Here is a 23,053-nt window from a genome sequence, read left to right on the forward strand (position 1 = left end):
AATCGTATTTATTGAGCGCTTACTGTGTGCAGAGCACTGTACTAAGCGCTTGGGAAGTACAAGTTGGCAACACATAGAGACAGTCCCTACCCAACAGTGGGCTCACAGTGTAAAAGGGGAAGACAGAGAACAAAACCAAATATACTAACAAAATAAAATAAATAGAATAGGTATGTACAAGTAAAATAAATAGAGTAATAAATATGTACAAACATATATACATATATACAGGTGCTGTGGGGAAGGGAAGGAGGTAGGGCGGGGGGGATGGGGATGAGGAGAGGAAAAAGGGGGCTCAGTCTGGGAAGGCCTCCTGGAGGAGGTGAGCTCTCAGTAGGGCTTCGAAGGGAGGAAAGGAGCTAGCTTGGCAGATGTGTGGAGGGAGGGCATTCCAGGCCAGGGGTAGGACGTGGGCCGGGGGTCGACCGTGGGACAGGCGAGAACGAGGAACAGTGAGGCTATAATAATTGTGATTATTCGTAAGCGTGAGCCAAGCACTGTACTAAACACTGGGGACGATACGAGATCATCAGATGGGACGCAGTCCCCGTCCCACAAGGGGTTCACTTCTGGCAGCGGTTCCTTAGGAGAGAAAGACAGAATGGAAACCGGGAACTAGGCGCCGCGAGCCGGGCCAGGAGGGCAACAGCGTGACCTAGTGGAACGAGCGCGAGCTTGGGAGTCACGGGGCCTGGGTTCTAATCCCGCCGCCGCCACTTCTCTGCTGTGTGGCCAGGGGCAAGCCACCTAACTTCTCCGGGACTCAATGACCTCATCTGTAAGATGGGGATTAAGACACTGAACCCCATCATCAATCGTATTTATTGAGCGCTTACTGTGTGCAGAGCACTGTACTAAGCGCTTGGGAAGTACAAATTGGCAACATACACAGTCCCTACCCAACAGCGGGCTCACAGTCTAAAAGACCACATGGGTCACAGACTGTGCCCAATCTGATTAGCTTGTACCGACCTCAGTGCTTAGTGTAGTGCCTGGCACATAATAAACGCTTACCAAAACACCATTTTAAAAAATGCAAAGAGAAGGGGACGGGCCAGGGGACCTGTAATGAGACTCCCTGCTTTCCTCAACACCACTACAACTCCACACCTCTCCACCTCCAATTTATCAGGCTAGATAGGCCGCTACCACTGAGAACAGGGTAGGTGGCATGTATCGGGGCTGAAACCAGCACCGGTGCTTCAGCTGTGAACAGCAGTTGCCGGATAATTTGGCCCTAGCAGGGGGCCCCTGTCAGACCCCAGAATACCACACACAGCCTCCAGCATCTTCGCATCTGCCCAGCAGAGTATGAGATCCGACCGCTAACCCTCTGACAGCCATTTAAATGGGAGAAAATCTCCCATCCCCGTGCGAGAGTCTCCCAAATTCTTGACCTTTCCCCTAGGGCCCCCTCCCCCCGCCCCCCAAATGCTACCCTTCATCGCCGCAAAGCTGGCTAAGTTTCTTAAAATGGAAGATTAGCAAGGCTAAAACTGTAGGATAATACGATTCATTTATAGATCCCTGATAATAGATGTGGTTTCTATTACTCTCTTACCACATAAAGGATAATCCTGTTCCTGCAGGAAGAATACGCTACCTTCCTTTTTAGGAACCATTATCATAAAATTGGATAAACGACAAACACCATCCACGATGAGCCAGACCGAACGGGTCCTCGTCGATTTCCGAGGCCCGAAAGCCGGGGGGCCGATCCCGTTTCGAGCCTCCCTGAGCGCATTTTATTTTCAGGGGTGAGCCTGGAGAAGCGGTTGAGTTTTCGAAAACTCAACCCCCCAAAACGTTGGACAACTTCAAAGACTCCCCAAGAGGAGTTGGAACAGGCAGAAGGAGATATTTGCATTTTTATAACCCTGTTACTTAAAAGTGAGAGCGTGGAGGGAGAGGCCCAGACCCACTGTTCACCGTGGGCTTTAATCCCAGCCTGAGCTCTTTTATGCTTGAGAGCACCTTATGATGCTGTAACTAACCTCAAACCTAGAACGGCAGGGGGGCAACAAACCTCAGAATACAGCAATGTCATGCTTTACAGGCGCACTCTCTGCAACAGCATGAATGAGGGGGGGGAAATCGGTTGCCTAGGAAACCCTCCGGTCTTGGTAATTATTACTGTAACTGACTGCACACCCCACCTATAACAGAAATGAATAATAATTTATAATCGCTGACTGGCAGCTTTCTGTTGGTGCTCTTACACGCCACTGCTATCTACCGGCTTGCGACCTGAATTTCAGCCAAACAGCTGGGCCATGCCTAGAGGAGAAATAACAACAAAAAGACACATTTAAAAAAATCCTTCCCCCCCACCCCCCAACACGTTCTAAATATTGTTCACGTAAATTGCCGCTCAATCGATACGGCAAAAATGGAAAGTGCTTCGTGTTCATCCGAACAATGGGATGTGGGAGAAGGGGCCGGGGCGGCGGGGGGAGAAAAATCTAATGGAAGTTGCTCATCTCAATTAAAAGCAATTTCATATTGTGACATTAACCGGACCTAAAAAGGTACTTAATAAGGTTAGCGTAAGTTAAACAACGGCATATATCTTCATGACCCGATGCGGAGAACTTACCAAGCTATTTGATAGTAGAGAATTCGATGCTACGCAAGATCGCTATAAATAAAACACTGTCTGGTAGTTTTGATCAATTAAACTAGGTAATTAACAAAGATGGTCCATTTGTCTTGGGTTGTCTAATTTGCGGTACAGTGTGAAAGTACGTCTACCGGAAGACTAGTTTGTTTAGAAATTAGAACGCTCAGAGTGATTTACTGGATTTGATTTAAAAGACACAGTAGGAGTTGGCAAAATTCACATATCATGGGGTTAATGTGGGTTAGAACATAGCTATTTGTAACACAAAAATATGGCATACCAAATACACACATTTGATTTCTTTTAATCTTAGCTCATCTTTTGCGGTAAAAGTCACTTGAATAGAATGAACGAATCGAAAAATAAAAAAACCCCAATAACCAAAAAAACAGCTGTTTTCAGCCCTACAGGAAACACCAACAATTGGCCATTTTATATACTTCTGCAGTCAGATGAATGGCTCCTATGGAATAAGGAGAAGAGGCTGATTTTAGCCCCAAAATGCCAGGAGCTGCTGTTCCAGCTGGAGCTAGTCCCCATCGGCTAGAAAGGGTCTCTCTCATACCATCGTTCTTCTGGTCTGTTCTCTCTATTTCAGTCTTCTTCCTGCCCTTCAAAACCAAGAGACTTATTTGGAAAAAGAAAAAGGTCAAATAGTCCCTTAGGTTGCTGAAGCAACCTAAATCTTAAGAGTTCCACAAAAAAAGGAACGCCCACCAATAATAAGAGCAGGAAAATACCCGGTAGACTTGTCTCTCATTTCACAAATAATCGCAACTGCACAAACGCTGAGAATGCTTTAGTCTTTAGTTGTACGCCCAAGACCACAGAGTATAAACTTCCTATCTGAGATGTAAATCACTCATCCTATGCTTTTTCTCTAGAGAAAAAGATATCTAACAAAATCTCTTCTCCATCTAAACTATCACCAATCCAGACACCAATTAAATAGAGAGGCTTTATTCAGCTAAATGGAAAGACTTGATGACAGGCAGAACTTCTGGATGTGAAACAGCGGCATTTACACTTGAAGTCTCCACTTAGTCGCGTATAAATCTGGAAGAATCAAGCTCTGATTAACTTTGAGGCCAAAATTTCAAGTATCAGCTGCGAACTAACTCCTTATAATGCACGATCGAGGAAATAATTGGGAAAGTTCAAGGCGTACAGGGCTGAGACAATGGAATACAATTCCAAATGGCCTTTTAATTCTGACAGTTTCTCCAAGGCCCCCTTCTCCGCCAAGTTCCGGACTACATGTGGTGGAAGATACTATCTCAACTCTAAGACGTTCTGGATTTCCGTGGAAGAGCACCGTACAAAGAGCTTAGAAAAGTAACAGTACGGTAGATTTGGGAGACACGGTCCATGCTCAAAAGAAACAGTGTATGGGGGTGGCAGGCATTAAAATAAGTTACAGAGTGGGGAATATTAAAGAATATGTACAGAAGGGATGTGGGGTTGGAGTAATAAAGTGCTTAAAGGATACAGACCCAAGAGCACAGTCGATGTCGAATAAAGGGTAGGTAGGAGGAATAAAGGGCTTGGACTGGGAAGGCCTCTCGGAGATGCGATCTTAGGGGAGTTATGAAGACCGGGAGGGTAGCGGACCGTCGAATTGGAAGGGGGAAGGAGTTCCAGATCAGAGGGAGGATGTGAGCAAGGGTCAGCGGTGGGACAGACGAGCATCGAGGTAAAGAATGTAGGTTGGCACTGGAAAAGTAATTTCCCAATGCTTAGTATAGTGCACTGCAGAGTAAGCACTCAAATACCGAGCGATCCGAACTGTTTCAAAGGGGTTGTCACTGCCCAAATGCCGAGCCCTAAGAAACCTTCCCCGCTGGGCAAAAATTGCTGGAAAATAAATGAATGAAGTAGTCAGGAACTATATTAGGAAACCCCATATATTTGTTGAATGAAAAGCCAAGAAGAAAGAGCACTAAATTGTGAAGCAGCGTTCCCGCTAATGACATTCTGAGGAAAGATATTTGGACCAAAGCTTCGAACATCTGCTCCGAAGGTCTACCAATTGTAAACTTCTGAGGAAATACACCACTCATCCCCAAATGTCGATTTGTAAGGGATCACTAGTACTTACAAACACCCAAGTCATCTTTTCTAATGCGCAGGCACTAGTCCCCTATGCTTACAATTGTCACCTTTGGGCATCAGCCCTTGACATTGCTTCTGGACAAGGTTCCTTAGGGAGTGTTTGGCAAGCGTCAGCTATGAAGGGAACCATTTGTTTTCAAATAATCCTTTAATTTTGCTTCTTTGGCCTCAGTTTCAGAAGGAGTTTGGCCTAAATACTCATTCATTCATTCAATCGTATTTATTGAGCACTTACTGTGTGCAGAGCACTGTAGTAAGCACTTGGGAAGTACAAGTAGGAAACATATAGAGACGGTCCCTACCCAACAACGGACTCACAGTCTAAATATGGCCTTTTATCACCTTAAAAGCATCAAAGATCCTAGAGCCTGGATGAAAGCAATGCAGCAGGTAGAAATCCCATCCCTGCTCAGCCACTCGAATTTTCTGTGAAAACATTGAGATTTTATCTTGAGATTTAGTGTCAAAAACAAGATATTTTCTAGGTGCTTAAATGATAAGGACTTCCAGGACACGGACCACTTTTTGCACTTATTGTGAAACAATGATATTGATAAACCACAGTATTTAAAACAATTTTGCTTTCCAAGTACTCAGTACTCTGCACCCTAGCAGCACTCCATGAGCACTAATTCCGTAAACCTGCCCCCTTCTTCATCTTGCAATCGGAATTCATCTTTACTAGGTCTCAGCTGGCCCGTATTTCCACTCCCAAAGCCTTCCAAATGCTTGTCTTGTAGCCTTGTCCTACTTCAGACACTAGGAAAATTCTCCTTTGATTCCCAGCTGAAACAGGTATCCCCATCTTCTCCAAATACTGGCCTCAACTGCTTGGGCTTTGCAAGCGAGCATGAGCATGGTCAGAGGAGTTCTGGTCTCACCCTTGCGAGTCACCTTTAATGACACCACCTCCGGGTGGCTGCCCTGCTTAGGTTTCTGTACCCTTGAGCCTCTAGCCGGGGAAAGAAAGAACGCAAACTATTAGCACTGTAATCCATTCCTCACACAGTTCCTCGGTCCTCACTCGCAAAGGGAAGATCCAACTCATCCCACTTAGGTACTCCTTCGGACCGTCCCCATCTTTTCATTTCATCCACAGTTACGAAAGAAATGAGCCATTTTATCCCTTCTAGTCATTCATTCGTTCAATCGTATTTATTGAGCGCTTACTGTGTGCAGAGCACTGTACTAAGCACTTGGGAAGTACCAGTCAAACTGTTTTAGGAGACACATTGGTGAATCCACACCAACAAAGGAACAATATAATTTTCAATATTTAAAGGCTCCACCCAGGATTTATGTATGGACATGCAGACTGACAACTGTGGAGAGCCCATGAAGGTGATTTTACCAAAGAGTTGACTTCAAATGCTTCCCCCCCCACTACTTATAGCTGTTCACTCCCACCCAATGAACAAGTGGCAAGAAAACCGAAAGGCTACCATTGTCACTTTATATATTCTACTGGGACTCGAGGATAGTTGGAATATCAGTGAAAGAAATGTTTTCTATACCCCAGCCAGTCTTTGCGTCATTCCTATATCAGACTTAATCAGAAGATGGCAAAACAAACAAATGTTTGAAAACTACTGCTCAGCGAATTTTAAAAAATATCTATATTAAAATATAAGCCGATCATTTTTTTTTAAACAGACACTGCTGGAAATATTTGGTTTGCTTCAGAACCTAGCATCACCATACCACAGAAACCTAGAGCCAGGCTGCAGCATTTTGACTCAACTCGTCACAGTTCAATAATATTGTAGCTCTGAAAGAGAACAAAAAGTACATAATAAGCTCATTATGGGCAGGGAACATGCCTGCTAATTTGGTTGCAATGTACTCTCCCAAATGCTTAGTATAGTGCTCTGCACAAATTAAGTGCTCAATAAACCCCACTGATTGATAGATAATACAAAAGGGACCAGATTTGAGGTAAGATTTTAAGAGGGACGTTCGGGCCTCGCTTCCGTCTTCACCACCACAAAGTTCAAGAGACTTAATGAATTGGCACGTGGCTGTATGATTTAATAGTATTATTATTATTATTGTATTTAAGTGCTTCCTATGTGTTAAATGTTGTTCTGGGAACTGGGGTAGATCAATCAATCCTATTTATTGAGCGCTTACTTTGTGCAGAGCACTGTACTAAGCGCTTGGGAAGTACAAGTTGGCAACATATAGAGATGGTCCCTACCCAACAGCAGGCTTACAGTCTAGACGGGGTAGACAGACAACAAAACGTATGAGCAAAACAAAATAAATAGAATAGTAAATATGTACAAGTAAAATAGAGTAATAAAATAAATAAAATAAATAAATAAAATAGAGTAATAAATCTGTGCAAACGTATATACAGGTGCTGTGGGGAGGGGAAGGAGGTAGGGCGGAGGGGATGGGGAGAGGAATGGGGGGGGGGCTCAGAGGTCATGGGTTCAAATCCCGGCTCCGCCACTTGTCAGCTGGGTGACCTGGGGCAAGTCACTTCACTTCTCTGGGCCTCAGTTACTTCTTTTAGACTGTGAGCCCACAGTAGATACAAGATAATCAGGTCTGACACGGTCCCTATCTCATATGGACTTCAGAGTCAAAGTCAAAGAGTGCGATTTTATTTCCATTCGATTTAATTTCCACTGTAGAGCTGAGGAAACATGGAACAGAGAAGTTAAGTGACGTGCCCAAATCCACAAAGCAGGCAAGTAGCATAGCTGGGATTAGGACCCAGGTCCGTGCTCTTAACACTAGGCCACGTTATTTTTATTTTTTATGGTGCTTCTTTCACCTATCTCATGCTACGAGGCAAGGAGACAATTTATCAATGGAGTAAAACCATATATACCCCCCAGCAGCCTTTTAAAAGGTCTGGGTTGTCAATGTGGTGTTTCATGGCAACCAAAAGTAATTCCAAAACCTAGCAATAATCTGCAAGCTGTCTGTTCATAAAGTCGTATGACCTTCAAAACCCACGTCTATGGGAATGCTCACTATCGGGTTATTTTTTTTTTCCTTCCCCAAAATCACAAACTTAATGCATGCTCTCTGGGACAACATCTGCCTTAGCATTGGCTAGGGAGTGCTTTTTAAAGAAGTACAGTTTGACCATCATACAAGGCAATGGGCTATTCATTTCTCTGATATCGCCACTAAGATATATTAAGATTTTGGTCAAAACTAGAAGTGCTTACACACACACCCTTATATATTTATATACATTGGCTCTCTTTTGAAAGGGGGTCCTGCTGCCCATCTGGACGTGCTGCCGCTTGACCACTTATTTCAAACATGTACTCAAAAACAGTTGCACTGTTCTGGTTACAAAATAGCTTCTACTTTCCTTTCGTTTAGCCAAGAATTCATTAAAGCAGCTATAAATAATCTCCTTTAAATATTTAGCTGTGAATAGAGGGTGGACTGGCATTGATGGTTTCGAGTGCTAATGCAGAATGCTTTTTTAAAAGCTCTGCTCCATTTTAGCACGCATCAAGGTAATGACAAACACCTGTAATGCAATTTTCAATATATTTAAAATACATCTCTGTCCATTTTCAATACTTACCTTTCAAGTAAATATTCTTGTTTAATAACGTATCCACAAAAAAGGACCCCTGAAGAACGAAAATGTTTGGGTGATTTAATTCACTCAATCATATTTATTGAGCGCTTACTGTGTGCTGAGCACTGTACTAACATGTGAATTCCTGCAACAGAATCAGTTTTAGACCTTTCTTTGATTCTCTTCTCGCTGCCGGCACGCATTCCCAGTTACTGGATATTTTACATACTCAAAAAGGACAGAGTGTTTACGCAAAAGAACGAATTTAGAACAGATATGTACACTGTAGTGTGCGCGCGATAAAAATCTTATTTTACATCCATACAAAAAACTCACACATTTCCCAACTTTTTTTTATTTGAAAAGTTCTATTTTACAAAATACCATTTTCCATCAAAGAAACTTCCTTGTAAAGTACGTAAACACAGCATCCTGACTTTGAGATCTGTACAATATGAACTTAATAGAAGGGTTGGGGGTGGGGGGGGGGCGGGAGAGGAAAGAGATGCTTGAAATTTTCAACAGCCACCTAGTTGCAAAACCTACGACAGTGTGGATAGAAAAAGGGACTTAGAAATGCTAAAGCAAGTAATGAAATATAATGGTTGAATCTGTCTGAAATTTTAAAAGTTTCTTTAAAATGGCCCATATGGTACAGAGAACATCACAGCTGGTACAAAACTGCCTGTATTTAGGTTGAAACACAAAACAATGCCTGCAAATGGTATTTTTTTGAAAAATACTTCCAAATGCTGCTACTGACAAAGGTGCTGACAGCATACGAGAGAATAAAATAAATTGAATAGAAAATAGTCAAACATTTTTGAAGTTTTTAAAATACCACCGGTAAGAGGTAAAATCTGAAACCTGCTGCCAAACATTTGATGCTTTACACTTAACTGCCTGTGATGCACAGAGTTATACATACTCTTCGATGCAAAGCTGGTCTTTCGAGATGCCAACTTTTAGGCTCTAAGGCAGTCCCTAGTTTCTCTGTTGCAATCTGGTAGCTTTGAATTTTGACATTCTCTTCGCGGTTCCTTCGGATCCTCCTGGAGGGACCTCTTTCGCTGTCCGCTCGGGAATGGCCGGTAACGCGGTCTGGAGGGGGCCTGGGTGGGGTGTGGAGGACGGGGGCGAAGGCTCCTTTTCAATTACAGTCCCAGAAAAGGCCTACGAGAGAAAAGGCTCGGCATCAGCTGGGGAAAAGGCAGATTTGACACTGTGCCCCGAAGGTCCGTCTCCTGTATTAGCCTGATTACGGTTGTTACTTATTTTAATCAAAAGCGAAGAACTACCTTTAAAGCAACGATAGCCTCCTGCCTCAGTAAGCAAACGGGCAATTAACCTCAAAATATCATTTGTTCGAAGGAAACTGAAAGGGGGCAGTAAAAATACTTCTTAATCTCAGTCTTAGCTGTAAGCAATCTAAATAAAAGTGGGAGGCTGTGCGTGCTTTGAGGAAAATAATAGGCTGTGCAAAATGCAGTTTCATTTTGGATAAAGCGTTACTGAAATTTACACTTTTGGGGACTGTTCAGCATTTTCACTAAGCATCATGTTTTCAGGGCCTTCCCTAACTCATCAAGATGAAATTGGCAAGAAAACTGCCAATCCACATGTTTTGTTTCCTTTTTTCTCCCCCTTTTAAATCCAAAGTGATCAAAATTGGTTAAGCCAATTTAGAGTTAGGGAGTAAGAAACAGTTCTTTGGGTCCTGTCCAGGACACGCTTTCTATAAAACTCTAAGACTACTATTTTACTTTTTGAAACCTCCATTTTACAAACAGTTAGTCCGTGAAACGAGTAATCAGTCCATTTACTATATTAAAAACTTTTGGGGAGTAGCCAATAGGTCACCCTAAGCCTGATCCTGAAAAGCGTCTTTCCAAAGGACTTGCCAAAATCAGGAACTATTTCAGTGTTAAAAATGTATAGCCTCTAGCTGCCAGCAATAACAGGCCCCTTCTCCCCACCAAAGCAAAACTAATATGGGAGATATTAAAACAAGATTTTTGAAACTCCAAATTCTATTCTTGGCTGTTCAATGGTATCATATGGCTTACAATTAGAGTCTCTTTGAATCCTCACTTCTCTATTTACAGTATGGGGATGGTGCTTGTCTCCGCCAACTGCTTAGTTAAGGCAATGCAAACCACTTTCGGTCCATGGATAAAATACTGTACTCAGTGCCGATTTCCTTAGCCCCATCCCCTTTCCTCATGACCACTGATAAAGGCCCTAGTTTGGGGTTTTTTTCTAATTTTTTTATTTTTTAAGTCAGCTCTGAGATCCTAAGATTTTGCTGGACTTAAACCCTTTAGGTTTTGCGGGGGCGGGCGGGAAGAAGAGAGAAAGAACTGTAAGAAAAAAAAAAAAAGCCTCAAAGGCATCCAAATGTGTTTAAGCCTAAAACAATTCAAATTTGAGAACAGAAAACACGTCTATAAAAGTAGAGACAATGGATGTTTATCATCTGTTCCTATAACTTGAAAATCCACACCTAATACACCTCAATCTACTATTAAGCTGACTTTTAAATGATTGCACTGTAATAAAATGGAAAAACATTTCTGATTAGCAGTTTAAGTTTTTTCATCAGCAAATAACAACATGCTTTGGAAAGACCGCCAGTCACTGATGAACTTTCATTTAACAACTACTAATACTCTCCCAGGCAATTTATCAGGTTCTGCAATCCTCATTTTAAATATGTTTTTTGTTTTTAAATCTATTAAAATGATACACAATTCAGTCATTTTAAAATTTCAAATTTCTGGAACCAGAATTTCCAAATCTCTTCTGCAACCCAAAGAAATGAATGGGTTTAGCAGTATGTTACTATTCCAGATTTTGGTGGCTGGTAACCACTATTCAATTCCCACAAAAATGGATTGCAGTAGAGGTACCACCAGGACCTGTGGTCTTCTGATAAAAGGGAGAGGGCTGATGGAAGGTTTGGTGCGATGTTTGTGGTTTGAAGGAACAATTTATTAAGTCGCTTCCCTCTTCTTCTCCTTCATCCATCACTTGACTAAATTGATGGGTGAGGTGAGGAAGAGGGAGGTTACCCCAGAGGGTACCACCTCCGTTTTATTTCTCATGAACCGAAAGCTGCTTACTCTCATTGTGGAACCTCTCTGACTCAATATCAATACATAAATGAGGCTACACTACTCATCTATAAATGCTCCGAATACGCATTTTGGTGGAATTTTGACAAGAGCAGGGTGGCCAACCTTGGCTCTGGCACCATCGGGCCAACTGCAACTTAGTTCCCATGAGAAAACCGGTTATGACGGACAACATTTCAACTAAAGTCCCGTTTCCAGGAACCAAATGTGTTGTCAATTCAAGGACTGCCCAAGTTCACCAAGCTTAGCAGACAGAACAGCGATCCTAACCAAACTTTCAGGGGAATTTGGCTTCTTTTCATCACCACCATCACTATCAAGTCCAACACTGCTCTTCCAAGGCCTAGATGACAACAAGTCAGTCAGTGGGTTCAATGGATCGCGTCCCTGCTCCCCGCAAAATCCCAGAAGTCCCTGGATTAGTAGTAGCTACTCCTCAAAAGTAACCCTCTGTTATCCCTCCATTGCCATCCACAGCGATCCGGGCCACCTTCCAGTTACCAAAATATCCGGGTGACACTTTGGGTTGGGCCGGTCAGGGAATGCCGATTTTCAGTCCTGTAGGGCTCTCCGGCGAGGCACTCAACGGCAACACCTTCAATTAATCGATCCGTGTCCCCACCTCACGGAATGCTGATGATAGATGAGGCGGTGTCTTTAAATCAAACAGGGAATAAACCATACCTCAAGAGTTCCTGAAAATGGCGAAAGGTTTTTCTCGAGATTTTCTTGTTCCTCTTCTTCCTCTTCCAAGATTCCCTCACTAGTATCACTGTAGGTGGCTTCCTCACAGCTAACGCTCCTTAAAATTCCTCGTCTGTCATCGAAGTCCGCAGCACTGCTTTCACTAGTATCACTGCACACGCTATTCTCTCGGCTGCGAGACTTCAAGATTGATTTACGAGGGACATATTCTCCATTCACAACATCAACAAAGACTCTATAATAAAGAAAATGTTCACTTTAAACAACTATTAAGGATCAGATGATAAATTTACAGGGAGCTCACTTAGTCTTCCACACAAACTCAAATTTGCTATTCCAACATTTTCCATGAATTCTTAAAGATACAGTCTTGTGGAAACTTTCAAAATCCCAGTTAGCTTGCAGTTGCAAACTACTCATTTTATGTGAGGCTTTGCCTTTACCCATATTCATTCAATCGTATTTACTGAGCGCTCACTGTGTGCACAGCACTGTACTAAGCACTTGGGAAGTATAAGTTGGCAACATATAGAGACGGTCCCTACCCAACAACGGGCTCACAGTCTAGAAGTCCTTTTTTAATGGGAAACAGCACTTGTAAACACAGTCTGAGTGAAAAGAGCCAGACTGGCAAAAATTAGAACATCTTCTAGAAGATATTTGACAATGCTTAATATTTCATATATGTAGTTCAGAAAGCAGTAGGAGCTCCAGAGTGAAATCTTAATCAAAAGGAGACTAAGAAATGCCTATAAGAACTCATCAGAATCCACAGGTGGTTATTAATGGACAGATATCTAAGCACTGTGCTCAGTTCAAGTCTTGGGCCAAAACAGAATTCCCTGCCAGAGCCCTATATAATGTCTCTTAGTCAGAAGACTGGGGATATCTAACACAGCTAAATAAAAGCAGTGTGAAAGAGCACAGGCCTGAGTCAGAGGACCTGGGTTCTGGACATTTAGCAAGTCACTTAACTTCTCCGTGCCTCAGTTACCCCATCTGTAAAAAGGTGACTTTTAAGATTGTAAGCCCCTCGTGGGACAGGGACTGTGCCCAACCTGACTGGCTCGTATCCACCCCAGCGCTTAGTATAGTGCCTGGCACATTGTAAGCGCTGAACAAATTCTATTGAAATGGCAACCCCCCACCTATTAAATGACTCTGATTAGAAGCTGTGGAAGCTCATTAGTTCCTTAGAGTCTCCAAAATGCTCTGGGAGATGCTCCCTTCTGTCCTCTACGCAGCAAAAATCTTTCCTGCTGCAGCTCTTGCGGAGAGGACGAGGAAATGGATGACAAGGACGGCGCTTTATCTATGGATTACTCACCTGTAAACATCAGCAGGGGTTTTGATATTTGGTAGCTCTGGAGTTGAGTGGCCATTGCCATTGCTATTCTTTCGTTTGCGCTTGGCTTCCTCTTTCTTTTCACTAAATTTCAAAGTGGTATTTTTTCCTGTATTTATTCTTACCTAAAAAGTGTGCACACCAGAAGTCAAGAATATCAATTCAGAGGCTGAGGACCCAATCAGAAATTCACAATTATCTGGAGCTATATTAAAAAAAAAACAAATACATAGAACTGATGGTGTCAATCTGAATCACTTGGCGCTGTTTAAAATTTCACTGCCAAATTTAGTAACTGTTCTCCCTCCTCAGACTGAGTCCCATGTGGGACAGGGGCTGTGTCCAACCTAATTATATCTACCCCAATGCTTAGTACATGCACATGGTGAGTGTTTAAATGCCATTATTATTCTCAGTATTTCACAGGATCAATGTAGCCGTAAATCGGTACAAAAGAACACCTTCATTATCCCTAGCTGAATTTAAGGTACAATACAATATAGTGCAAAAAGCAAAACAGTGATACTAAAGCAGCAAGGCCTAGTGAAAAGAGCACGGATAAAGATACTTGCTTTTTCTCTTCCATTAGGCTGTAAGCCTCATGAGGGACAAAGACTGCTTATCTACTCCATGCTCAATACGGTGCTTGGCACATAGCAAGCACTTAAAGGCCACAATCAGAGCAATTCTCTCAGTTAGTTATTGACAGCAATACTTATGCTCTTTGTGAAAGTTTCAAAAACCAATCAGGTGAGAAGATGAGATAGCGTTTCCTAAATATTAGGGAACTGAATGAACGGTTCTTAGGTCTAAAATAGTAATCTTTAATGTGATCTGTGGCAGAGGAGCTGATATCTCTTAAGTGCTTAGTACAGTACTGTGCACACAGTAAGCACTCCATTCATTCACTTATTGAGTGCTTACTGTGTGCACAGCATTGTACTAAGCGCTTGGAAAGTACAATTCAGCAACATATAGAGACAGTCCCTACCCAACAACGGGCTCACAGTCTACCCGTATCAACCCCGGCGCTCACATTAGTGTTTGGCACATAAAAAGCACTTTAAAAAATATCACTATCCCTATTTTTGTTGGAGTCCCTCAGTATTATAGTGTGCCTTTCAATAATGAATTAAGCTTTGCCTAACCTGCCAAGAATTCTTACCTTTTTATACATGAGAAACTGATAAAGTAAGCCTAGGACTTGAGAGGCAATGACTGATGTTTGAAACACAGGCGAACTGTGTCCAACCTGATTACCTTGTATCTAACCCAGTGCTTACAACAGTGCTTGGCACACAGAAAGCCCTTAACAAATGCCACAGTTTTTATTATTAGTGCTGAGTTAACTCTCTTCGAGGAGTAGAAGTTACAGGATTTTTCTAAAACAAAGCCTGGGCCTAAATGAAATGGGGGAAAAAATCCTTGCAGAAGATGTAAAATAAGCATACTTGCTTCTACTTTTCTGGTCAGAACAGTGATACCTAAAGCTTTTGGGGCTAAAAAGATGAAATACGTTAAAATACGCTTAAAAAAGGTCCTACTTTACGGCCTAATTAGATGTACCCTACTGAAGCATATTCTTTTCCAGTTTAAACTCAGAGTTTTCTGCTTAATCAGGATTTTTGAAAAGCATTTTCTCAGTTGTTCTGAAAATTATGTACATTTTTGACTTTCGCTCATATGGCTGGGAAATATAGGTTCCTTTCCAAACCTAAGCAGCATGGCCACAGAAGCAGCATGAACTACTGGATAGGGCACGGCCTGAGAGTCAGAAGGTCCTGGGTTCTAATCCCGACTCTGCCACTTGTCTGTTGTGTGACCTCACGCAAGTCACTTCTCTGCGCCTCAGTTCCCTTACCTGTAAAATGGGAATTAAGACTGTGAGCCCTCTGTAGGACAGGGACTATGTCTAAACCTATTACCTTGTATCTACCCCAGCACTTAAAACACTGCCTGGCACACACAAAAAAAGATGATGGCATTTATTAAGCGCTTACTATGTGCAAAGCACTGTTCTAAGCGCTGGGGTGGTTACAAGGTGATCGGGTTGTCCCACAGGGGGCTCAGTCTTAATCCCCATTTTCCAGATGAGGTAATTGAGGCACAGACAAGTTAAGTGACTTGCCCAAAGTCACACAGCTGACAGAGCCACGATTTGAACCCATGACGTGATTCCAAAGCCCATGCTCTTTGGAGTAAAGTAAGCGCTTAACAAATTACACAATTATTATTATTATTACTACTATTATTAATTCCTATTTTGGTCTCTGAAGTTCCCCTTGGCTCTTTAATTCTATGACTCTGATAAATCAACGCTACCAATCTGAAGCAATCATTTTCAACTTAGGTGTTTTATCAATATGATCCCCTCACATGATTCTTAAGGATTTCACAAAGTATTCCAGGGAAGGCGGTGGGAATGGCAGGCAGGGATAATAATAAAAAGAAGAATAATGATGGCAAATGAGAGCTCACCTCCTCCAGGAGGCCTTCCCAGACTGAGCCCCTTCCTTCATCTCCCCCTCGTCCCCCTCTCCAACCCCATCTTACCTCCTTCCCTTCCCCACAGCACCTGTATATATGTATACATGTTTGTACATATTTGTTACTCTATTTATTTATTTTACTTGTACATATCTATTCTATTTATTTTATTTTGTTAGTATGTTTGGTTTTGTTCTCTGTCTCCCCCTTTTAGACTGTGAGCCCACTGTTGGGTAGGGGAATGTCTCTATATGTTGCCAACTTGTACTTCCCAAGCGCTTAGTACAGTGCTCTGCACACAGTAAGCGCTCAATAAATACGATTGATGATGATGATGGTGGTGTGCCAAGCACTGTTTGAAACACTGGGGGAGATACAGGGTCATCAGGTTGTCCCACATGAGGCTCACAGTCTTAATCCCCATTTAACAGATGAGGTAACTGAGGCACAAAGAAGTGAAGTGGCTTGCCCAAGGTCACACAGCAGACAAGTGGCAGAGACAGGATTAGAACCCACAATAGTCTGACTCCCAAGCACGTGCTCTTTCCACTAAACCACGCTGCTTCTCATATTAGGTCATGCTACTCAACCTCTTATTCAAAGGACCAAAGACAAATGACAATGGTCTCTTCATCTCGGCCTTTAAAAAAAAAAAACAACAAAAAACGTAGATTTCAAATACATGATTTGTGTAACACTCTTTGAACTCTCCCTAGTGTTCAGTACACTGCTCTGCTCTGCACAAAGCAGCACACAATAAATACTTTGGATTATTGCACGCTAATGCAGGAAATAATCAAAAGTAATACAAACCCTTTTAGGTTCAACAGTATGAGAGAAATATATGGTTGGTACTGAATTATCTCCAACTCCTAAATCGTCGTCATCATCACTATAAGAATTTAGACCATTCATTGAGCCGTTCACTTGACCACTGAACAATTTCGAATGGGTAAAGTTCTCCTGAAAAGTACCCTGAGTAAGAGACTCTGCTTCTGTATTTATCACATTCATTTCTGTCTTTTTATCTTCCTTCTCCTCCTCAGAAGATGTTGTATCTCCATTTGCAACCACAGCATCAGGCTCTCTATAATAGGAAAAAAAAAAAATCAAAACACATAAGCACACCACACATCACGATAGAAAACTAACACCAGAAAACCACACATCTTAATGGACCCTCCTTATAGAATGTTATAGAACTAAAAATATCACACCCTGCTACTTTTTCTTTTTTTCAGTTTCCTATTTTTGAGGCATAAACTCCAGGGGTAAATTAAGACCAAGAAGTATTGGTCGCTTCACTGATGTAAATCCTGAGCACTCCTGGTGCTCATTCACAACAAACAGCTGTTGATTTGGGAAGTGTAAATGAAGGACTTTAGCAGTGTACAATACAGGGGGACAAATTCATTTCAAAATTGTTATGGATTCATCAGTTTTGATATTTAAGTAATGCAAATAAGAGCCATGAAACAGAGAAGCCATATCTTTAAAGAAAATCTCCATACTATCAGGCTACCAGAGGAAAAGACTGGAGAATTCATGAATTGATAAGTTCCCAGATGAGTTATTAAAAAAAAAAAATCTTCCCTTAGTGCACTGTGTCCTATTTTTCACCGACACTAATTACTGCATATGTTCCATCACTTAAAACAAAATAAAATAGTAGCTTCTGTGGTAACTTCATTTAGCACTTTGACAATTCTAAGTGGGTGCTAATGTGTGCTTCAAACCGCAGTTTGGTAGAGTTCTTCATCTATCTAAACACCTGAACAGATTACAAGTTGCCTGCCGTTAAAATAGAAAATTTCATAAAAAGAAAAAGCAAGCAGGTTAGGCCACTTTACATCAGCAAATTTGAAGCCAAAGCAGTATCTCGTCTCGTAAATTCCCAAGGAAAAAGCACTGCCCGCCGGGCCCCTTTACCACTCGACTGGAGACCTGCAGTCCGGGAGTGCTCCGACCCAGGAAGGGTGAAGAAACATCCGTCAGCAGCATGAGGCCTTCTCCGTTTTGGGAACACTGGGAAGACTGTGCTTGTGACTCGGAGCTGGGAATAATGTGACACACTTCTCCTCCAGCTAAGGAGCCCTACTGCTCTTACTGTATTTAGTATTGTCCTTCGATGACGCTTAGTGCTTTTATTGTTTCATCTTCTCTTAGGTGTCTATCACCAATCCCATATTCCCCTCCCCTTTTATTCTTAGACTATGAGCGCCATGGGATGAAAAACTGCATCTAATTCTCAGCCAAGTACCCTTTCCCAGGGCTTAGGATAGGGCTTTGTTCCCAGTAGATGCTAAATGAAATCTCTCTGTTACTACTGTTACTCTGCTTACCAAAACAATATTTTCCTCAAACTAATACTTAGGCTATGGAGTATCATGGCTCAATTTTGTTCGATATGTCTGACTCAGAATATCAGGGTGGGAAGGTTATGGGAAAAATTACAGATTGTAGTAACAAAATACACTTTTACATACCTATCAAGTTCACCCAGCAATTCCTCTTGCCTTTCCAGTTCTTCCAGTCGAGCCCATAGTTCATTCTCGACGAGTAAACCGTCCTTGGATTTTGCATCCTTTGTAAAATCTGCTTCAAAAACATCTATGGTTTTGGGTTTTGAATGAGGTTTGTGAGCCGTTCTGCGTTTTCCTATGGACGATAAAAAATAAAATTTAATTTCTAGCAAAACAACAAAAAAAACAGGACGTGGCTGATTCTCTGGTTCCTTGGGGAATATTTTTCCAAAAAACATGACACTGAGTTGATGATCTCAGCTCGCTACCCAATTTTCAGGCCAGGATTTCTTCAAGTACTCTCTCATTCTGCGATCATTCTAATCGTAGAACAAGTGCAAAGTTTACCTTGACTTAAATAGCTCCCTTCACCACTGCCTTACCTACAAAGTACTTAGACTATCTAAATAACTATCAGAAGTCCAATACAACAACCATTTGCTCCCTTCATTTACCCCCTTGCTCACCCTATTTCTCCCAGCCATAACCTGCCTCTCCAATGAAGCCAAACAGACCACAGCTCTCCCATCCTCAATCACACCTCCTCCAAAATGTTTTCTCTAACTCCCATTCACCTCAAAGCACTCATCTCTATCCAGGGCATTTACACTGCCCTTTAAGGGGCAGGGAAGGGGTCTGAGCTGATTATCTCATATCTACCAGGGCACTCAGGAAAGTACTTGGCACAGAGTCAACCCTTAACAAATGCCATCATCATCAGTAACATCCTCACTTGTGTACACAAGTATACACAATGGGACAGTCAATCATTTATTCTGATTACACTCTTTGTAAAAATTTTTATGTCTACCTCTCCTATTAAGGTGCAAGCTGCTTGAGGGCAGGGAACATTATCCAAAAATACATTATTACTAGTGCTATTTGGCACTAGATAATAATATGTCTCTGGCCTATTACCACAAGGTGCCCACTTACCGAAGAGGACCTGGAAGAACGTAATATCCGTAAACTAGGAAAATGCAATGTATAACTTTTATTATTGATTTATGTTTCTTTTGCTATTTGATCACACAGTTAGACCATATCCTTAATCACTTTTTAAAATATTTATAGTGTTTGGATCCACTTTTAAGATCTTGTAAACACATTAATGCAGTCCAGGGGGAAGCTATACTTTTTTTAGTGCTCCCCCACGAACGCTATTTTTGAGGAACCAATGAAGATTGCTTAACCAGGGAATCCCTGTGCTACTGAATTGGAGGGACAGTTTTTCACTGGACTAATCGCTAATCTCCTGAATTCCAATTACAAAGTTGGCAGGCTGTTCAGAACTCGGCTAATCAAAGACTACCTGTGCCACACAATTAAGGTGGTTGTGGAGGTGAATGTCTCTTTTTTTTAATGAGGGAAGAAAAGGTTGTTTACTGCTTGTTGGTAATTGTTTCAACTTAACCAGATGGTGCCATTAAGGCTATGCCCTAAACTTCTAGAGAAATTGACCGTGTCCACATATATTAATTCCTACAGAAATGACCCGTTTTAGAACTCCTGCCCAGCATCTAAAGTGGCAATGGAGAGCACATCTAAAAATGCTTCTTGTTTTAGCTGCGGTGCTACTTTAAAAAAAGGCCACTACACTTTCAAGAAAAATACCTTAGTTTGCACACTTTAATAGCATACTGGAATTTGGGGTCCTATTCGGTAAACTCTTCATCACACCACTCAAATTCTGAATCAGATGAACCGAACAATTGTATGTATGTGCATACATACATATACACATTCACACAGATATATATATGCGCATTCATATATATATTGTCTCCCCCTTTTAGACTGTGAGCCCACTGTTGGGTAGGGACTGTCTCTATATGTTGCCAACTTGTACTTCCCAAGCGCTTAGTACAGTGCTCTGCACACAGTAAGTGCTCAATAAATACGACTGATGATGATGATAAACACACATTCACACACACATAAATACACCCTTCAATGCCACTTGGCTATGCCCCAACACCCCACCTATCAATCTATTAATGAATGGTATTTATTGAGCACTTATGGTTTGCAGAGAATTGTACTAAGCGCTTGGGAGAGTACAATATAATGTCCCCCACTACAGCATTTGTGTGCCATTATGCTCTGTTACATCCTCTTTAATGCATTTTAGTGTGTCTCAAAACAATGGTATCAGACTCTTACTCTGTGCAGAATATTGTTTGACGCGCAGGGAAGAGTGCAGCACACTAGACATGATCCCTGCCCCTCAAGGAGCTTTCAATCTTGTGGGAAGGCAGGCAGAATAAATTTCAAGAGGGAATTAAACCAAACATAAAGATACTTATTATGTGCCGTGGGGGATGGAGGGGAGTTTGTGAGCTCATCAGCTTCCCCACCAAACTGCACAGTAGCAAGGTTCCTAAGGCTGAGATGGCCAGTGCCTGTTACAGTGTTACGTTGTGCCCTCCCAAACACTTAGTACAGTGCTCCGCACACAGTAAACACTCGCTAAATATGGCTGACTGATCGTAAAACCTTCTATTCTGAAACATTTTCCTGCCCCAAAGAACTTATGTTGGGTACACCCCAACTGGATAATCAACGGTATATTTTATACCTTAGATATTCTGATGCAAATACATTCAAAATTCCTTTCAAATCTTTTGAGCCATTTACCTGATGTATATCGACATAGAGGGATGTAACTGTCTTTGACTTTCAAAGATTGCGCTACTGACATAAATGCTACTGATTTAACCTGCACACTAGCTCCCCTGCCACCAACCTGCTCACTGTATTTCAATCTTGTCTGTCTCGCCGCCAACCACTTGCCCACTTCCCTCCCCTCTTCATAATCTGACACCCCACTACTCTCCCTACTTTCCAAGCCCTACTTAAATCACATCTCCTCCTGAGGCCTTCCTTAAGACCTCGTTTTTTCAGGGGGTGCCAACTGTTAATTGTTTTCTACGTGCCAAGCACTGGGATTGTCTTCTTCAAATGCCACCGAGTTGCTTCTGACCTATAGAGACTCCGTGGACACATCCTCTTCGGAACATCCCATCTTTGGTCATAAAGTCGTTATGTGTATGACGACTTTTAGACTGTGAGCCCACTGTTGGGTAGGGACTGTCTCTATATGTTGCCAATTTGTACTTCCCAAGCACTTAGTACGGTGCTCTGCACACAGTAAGCACTCAATAAATACAATTGATGATGATGACTTTATGACCACTTCGGTCACGAAGTGGTATGAGTATCCATAGACCTTTCTGGGACAGGTTCAAGATAGTTAGACAATTCCTGTTTCTCATTCGGCTCATTGTCTAGGGGAGAGAACAGGTACTTAGTCCCACAGCAGTAAAGTGACTTGACAAAAATCTTACAATCGTAGTTATTGAGCGCTTACTGTGTGCACAGCACTGTACTAAGCACTTGGGAAGTACAAGTTGGCAACATATAGAGACAGTCCCTACCCAACAGTGAGCTCACAGTCTAAGGCAAGCGGCAGAGCTGGGATTAATAATAATAATAATAATAATGATGGTATTTGTTAAGCGCTTACTATGTGCCAAGCACTGTTCTAAGTGCTGGGAGGGTACAAGGTGATCAGGTTGTCCCACATGGAGCTCACAGTCTTAATCCCCATTTTACGGATGAGGAAACTGAGGCCCAGAGAAGTGACTTGCCCAAAGTCACACAGCTGACAAGTGGCGGAGCCGGGATTCGAACCCATGACCTCTGGCTCCAAAGCCTGGGCTCTTTCCACTGAGCCACGCTGCTTTTGGATTGTGACCCAGATCCTCTGTTCTTTCCAAGAGGCCACTCGGCTACCCCTATTTGCCCTTCCATCTGTGTCACCAATGCACCTGGATGGGAAGACGTTCGATTACCTCGGGCAGGGGTAGCAAATCTGAAATGCTACCCCAGAATAAGAACCCCCAGTAAAAACAGCACCAGGGTTGGGTGTGAAACCTCAAAACACAAAGGACAATTTTCAACTTTCCAAAAACAGGCCAAAATTGAGTAAGGGAAGTGAGACGACACATGTAATCTACCTCAAACTGGCAAGCACCTTCCATTACTGGAAAGACTGTGCCTTATTTATCTTACTCCATTCGAATTTTATGTATAAAAAGTCATGATAATATTTGGGGAGTATTCACATATAAATTTAAGTTATCCAAGGGATTCCTTTCATAAACATCTCATCAATCTTCACTATGTTTTAATGAGGTGGCGAGTGGCTGGTGGCTTCCCTACTTAATACACAGAAAAACTGAGGCACAAAGAAACAGAACTAGTTAACCAAAGTTAAAAACCAAGTACGTAACGGGATAAGGAGAAAGTGCGAGCCTTCTGGATATTGGCCATAATCTTCCCTAGACTAAAACAAAAGTATGGTTTCAGAAATTACCTATTACAAAATCAATTATCCTGCAATTACCGTGTTGGGCAGGTTATTCTTGAGTGTTTGCCTTAAAAATTTATCAATTTATTTTATTCATTTTGCAATAAGGCTCCCGGTATCTAATAAGGACACTCAGCCACATTAATACTAACTACCTTCCTAAAAAAAATAATGGTTCTATTTTCACAATAATTGATTCTACG

At 42.0% G+C, this 23,053-nt stretch overlaps 1 protein-coding gene across 2 annotated transcripts in view; it reads right to left on the bottom strand.

The window, feature by feature from the left end:
- Nucleotides 1-8,624: 8,624 nt before the first annotated feature.
- Nucleotides 8,625-23,053, bottom strand: part of URI1 (URI1 prefoldin like chaperone) — an 86,330-nt gene continuing 71,901 nt past the window's right edge. For both annotated transcript variants that reach the window (XM_038754192.1, XM_038754193.1), the window contains 5 exons: nucleotides 18,443-18,614; nucleotides 16,770-17,043; nucleotides 13,452-13,594; nucleotides 12,104-12,359; nucleotides 8,625-9,458 (listed from right to left, as the gene is read on the bottom strand). In XM_038754192.1, coding sequence (XP_038610120.1) covers nucleotides 9,270-9,458; nucleotides 12,104-12,359; nucleotides 13,452-13,594; nucleotides 16,770-17,043; nucleotides 18,443-18,614 — 1,034 coding nt within the window. In that variant the 3' untranslated portion in view covers nucleotides 8,625-9,269. The remainder of the gene's footprint in view (nucleotides 9,459-12,103; nucleotides 12,360-13,451; nucleotides 13,595-16,769; nucleotides 17,044-18,442; nucleotides 18,615-23,053) is intronic.

This window comes from Tachyglossus aculeatus, chromosome 11, assembly GCF_015852505.1.
Source record: "Tachyglossus aculeatus isolate mTacAcu1 chromosome 11, mTacAcu1.pri, whole genome shotgun sequence".
Classification (NCBI taxonomy): domain Eukaryota; kingdom Metazoa; phylum Chordata; class Mammalia; order Monotremata; family Tachyglossidae; genus Tachyglossus; species Tachyglossus aculeatus.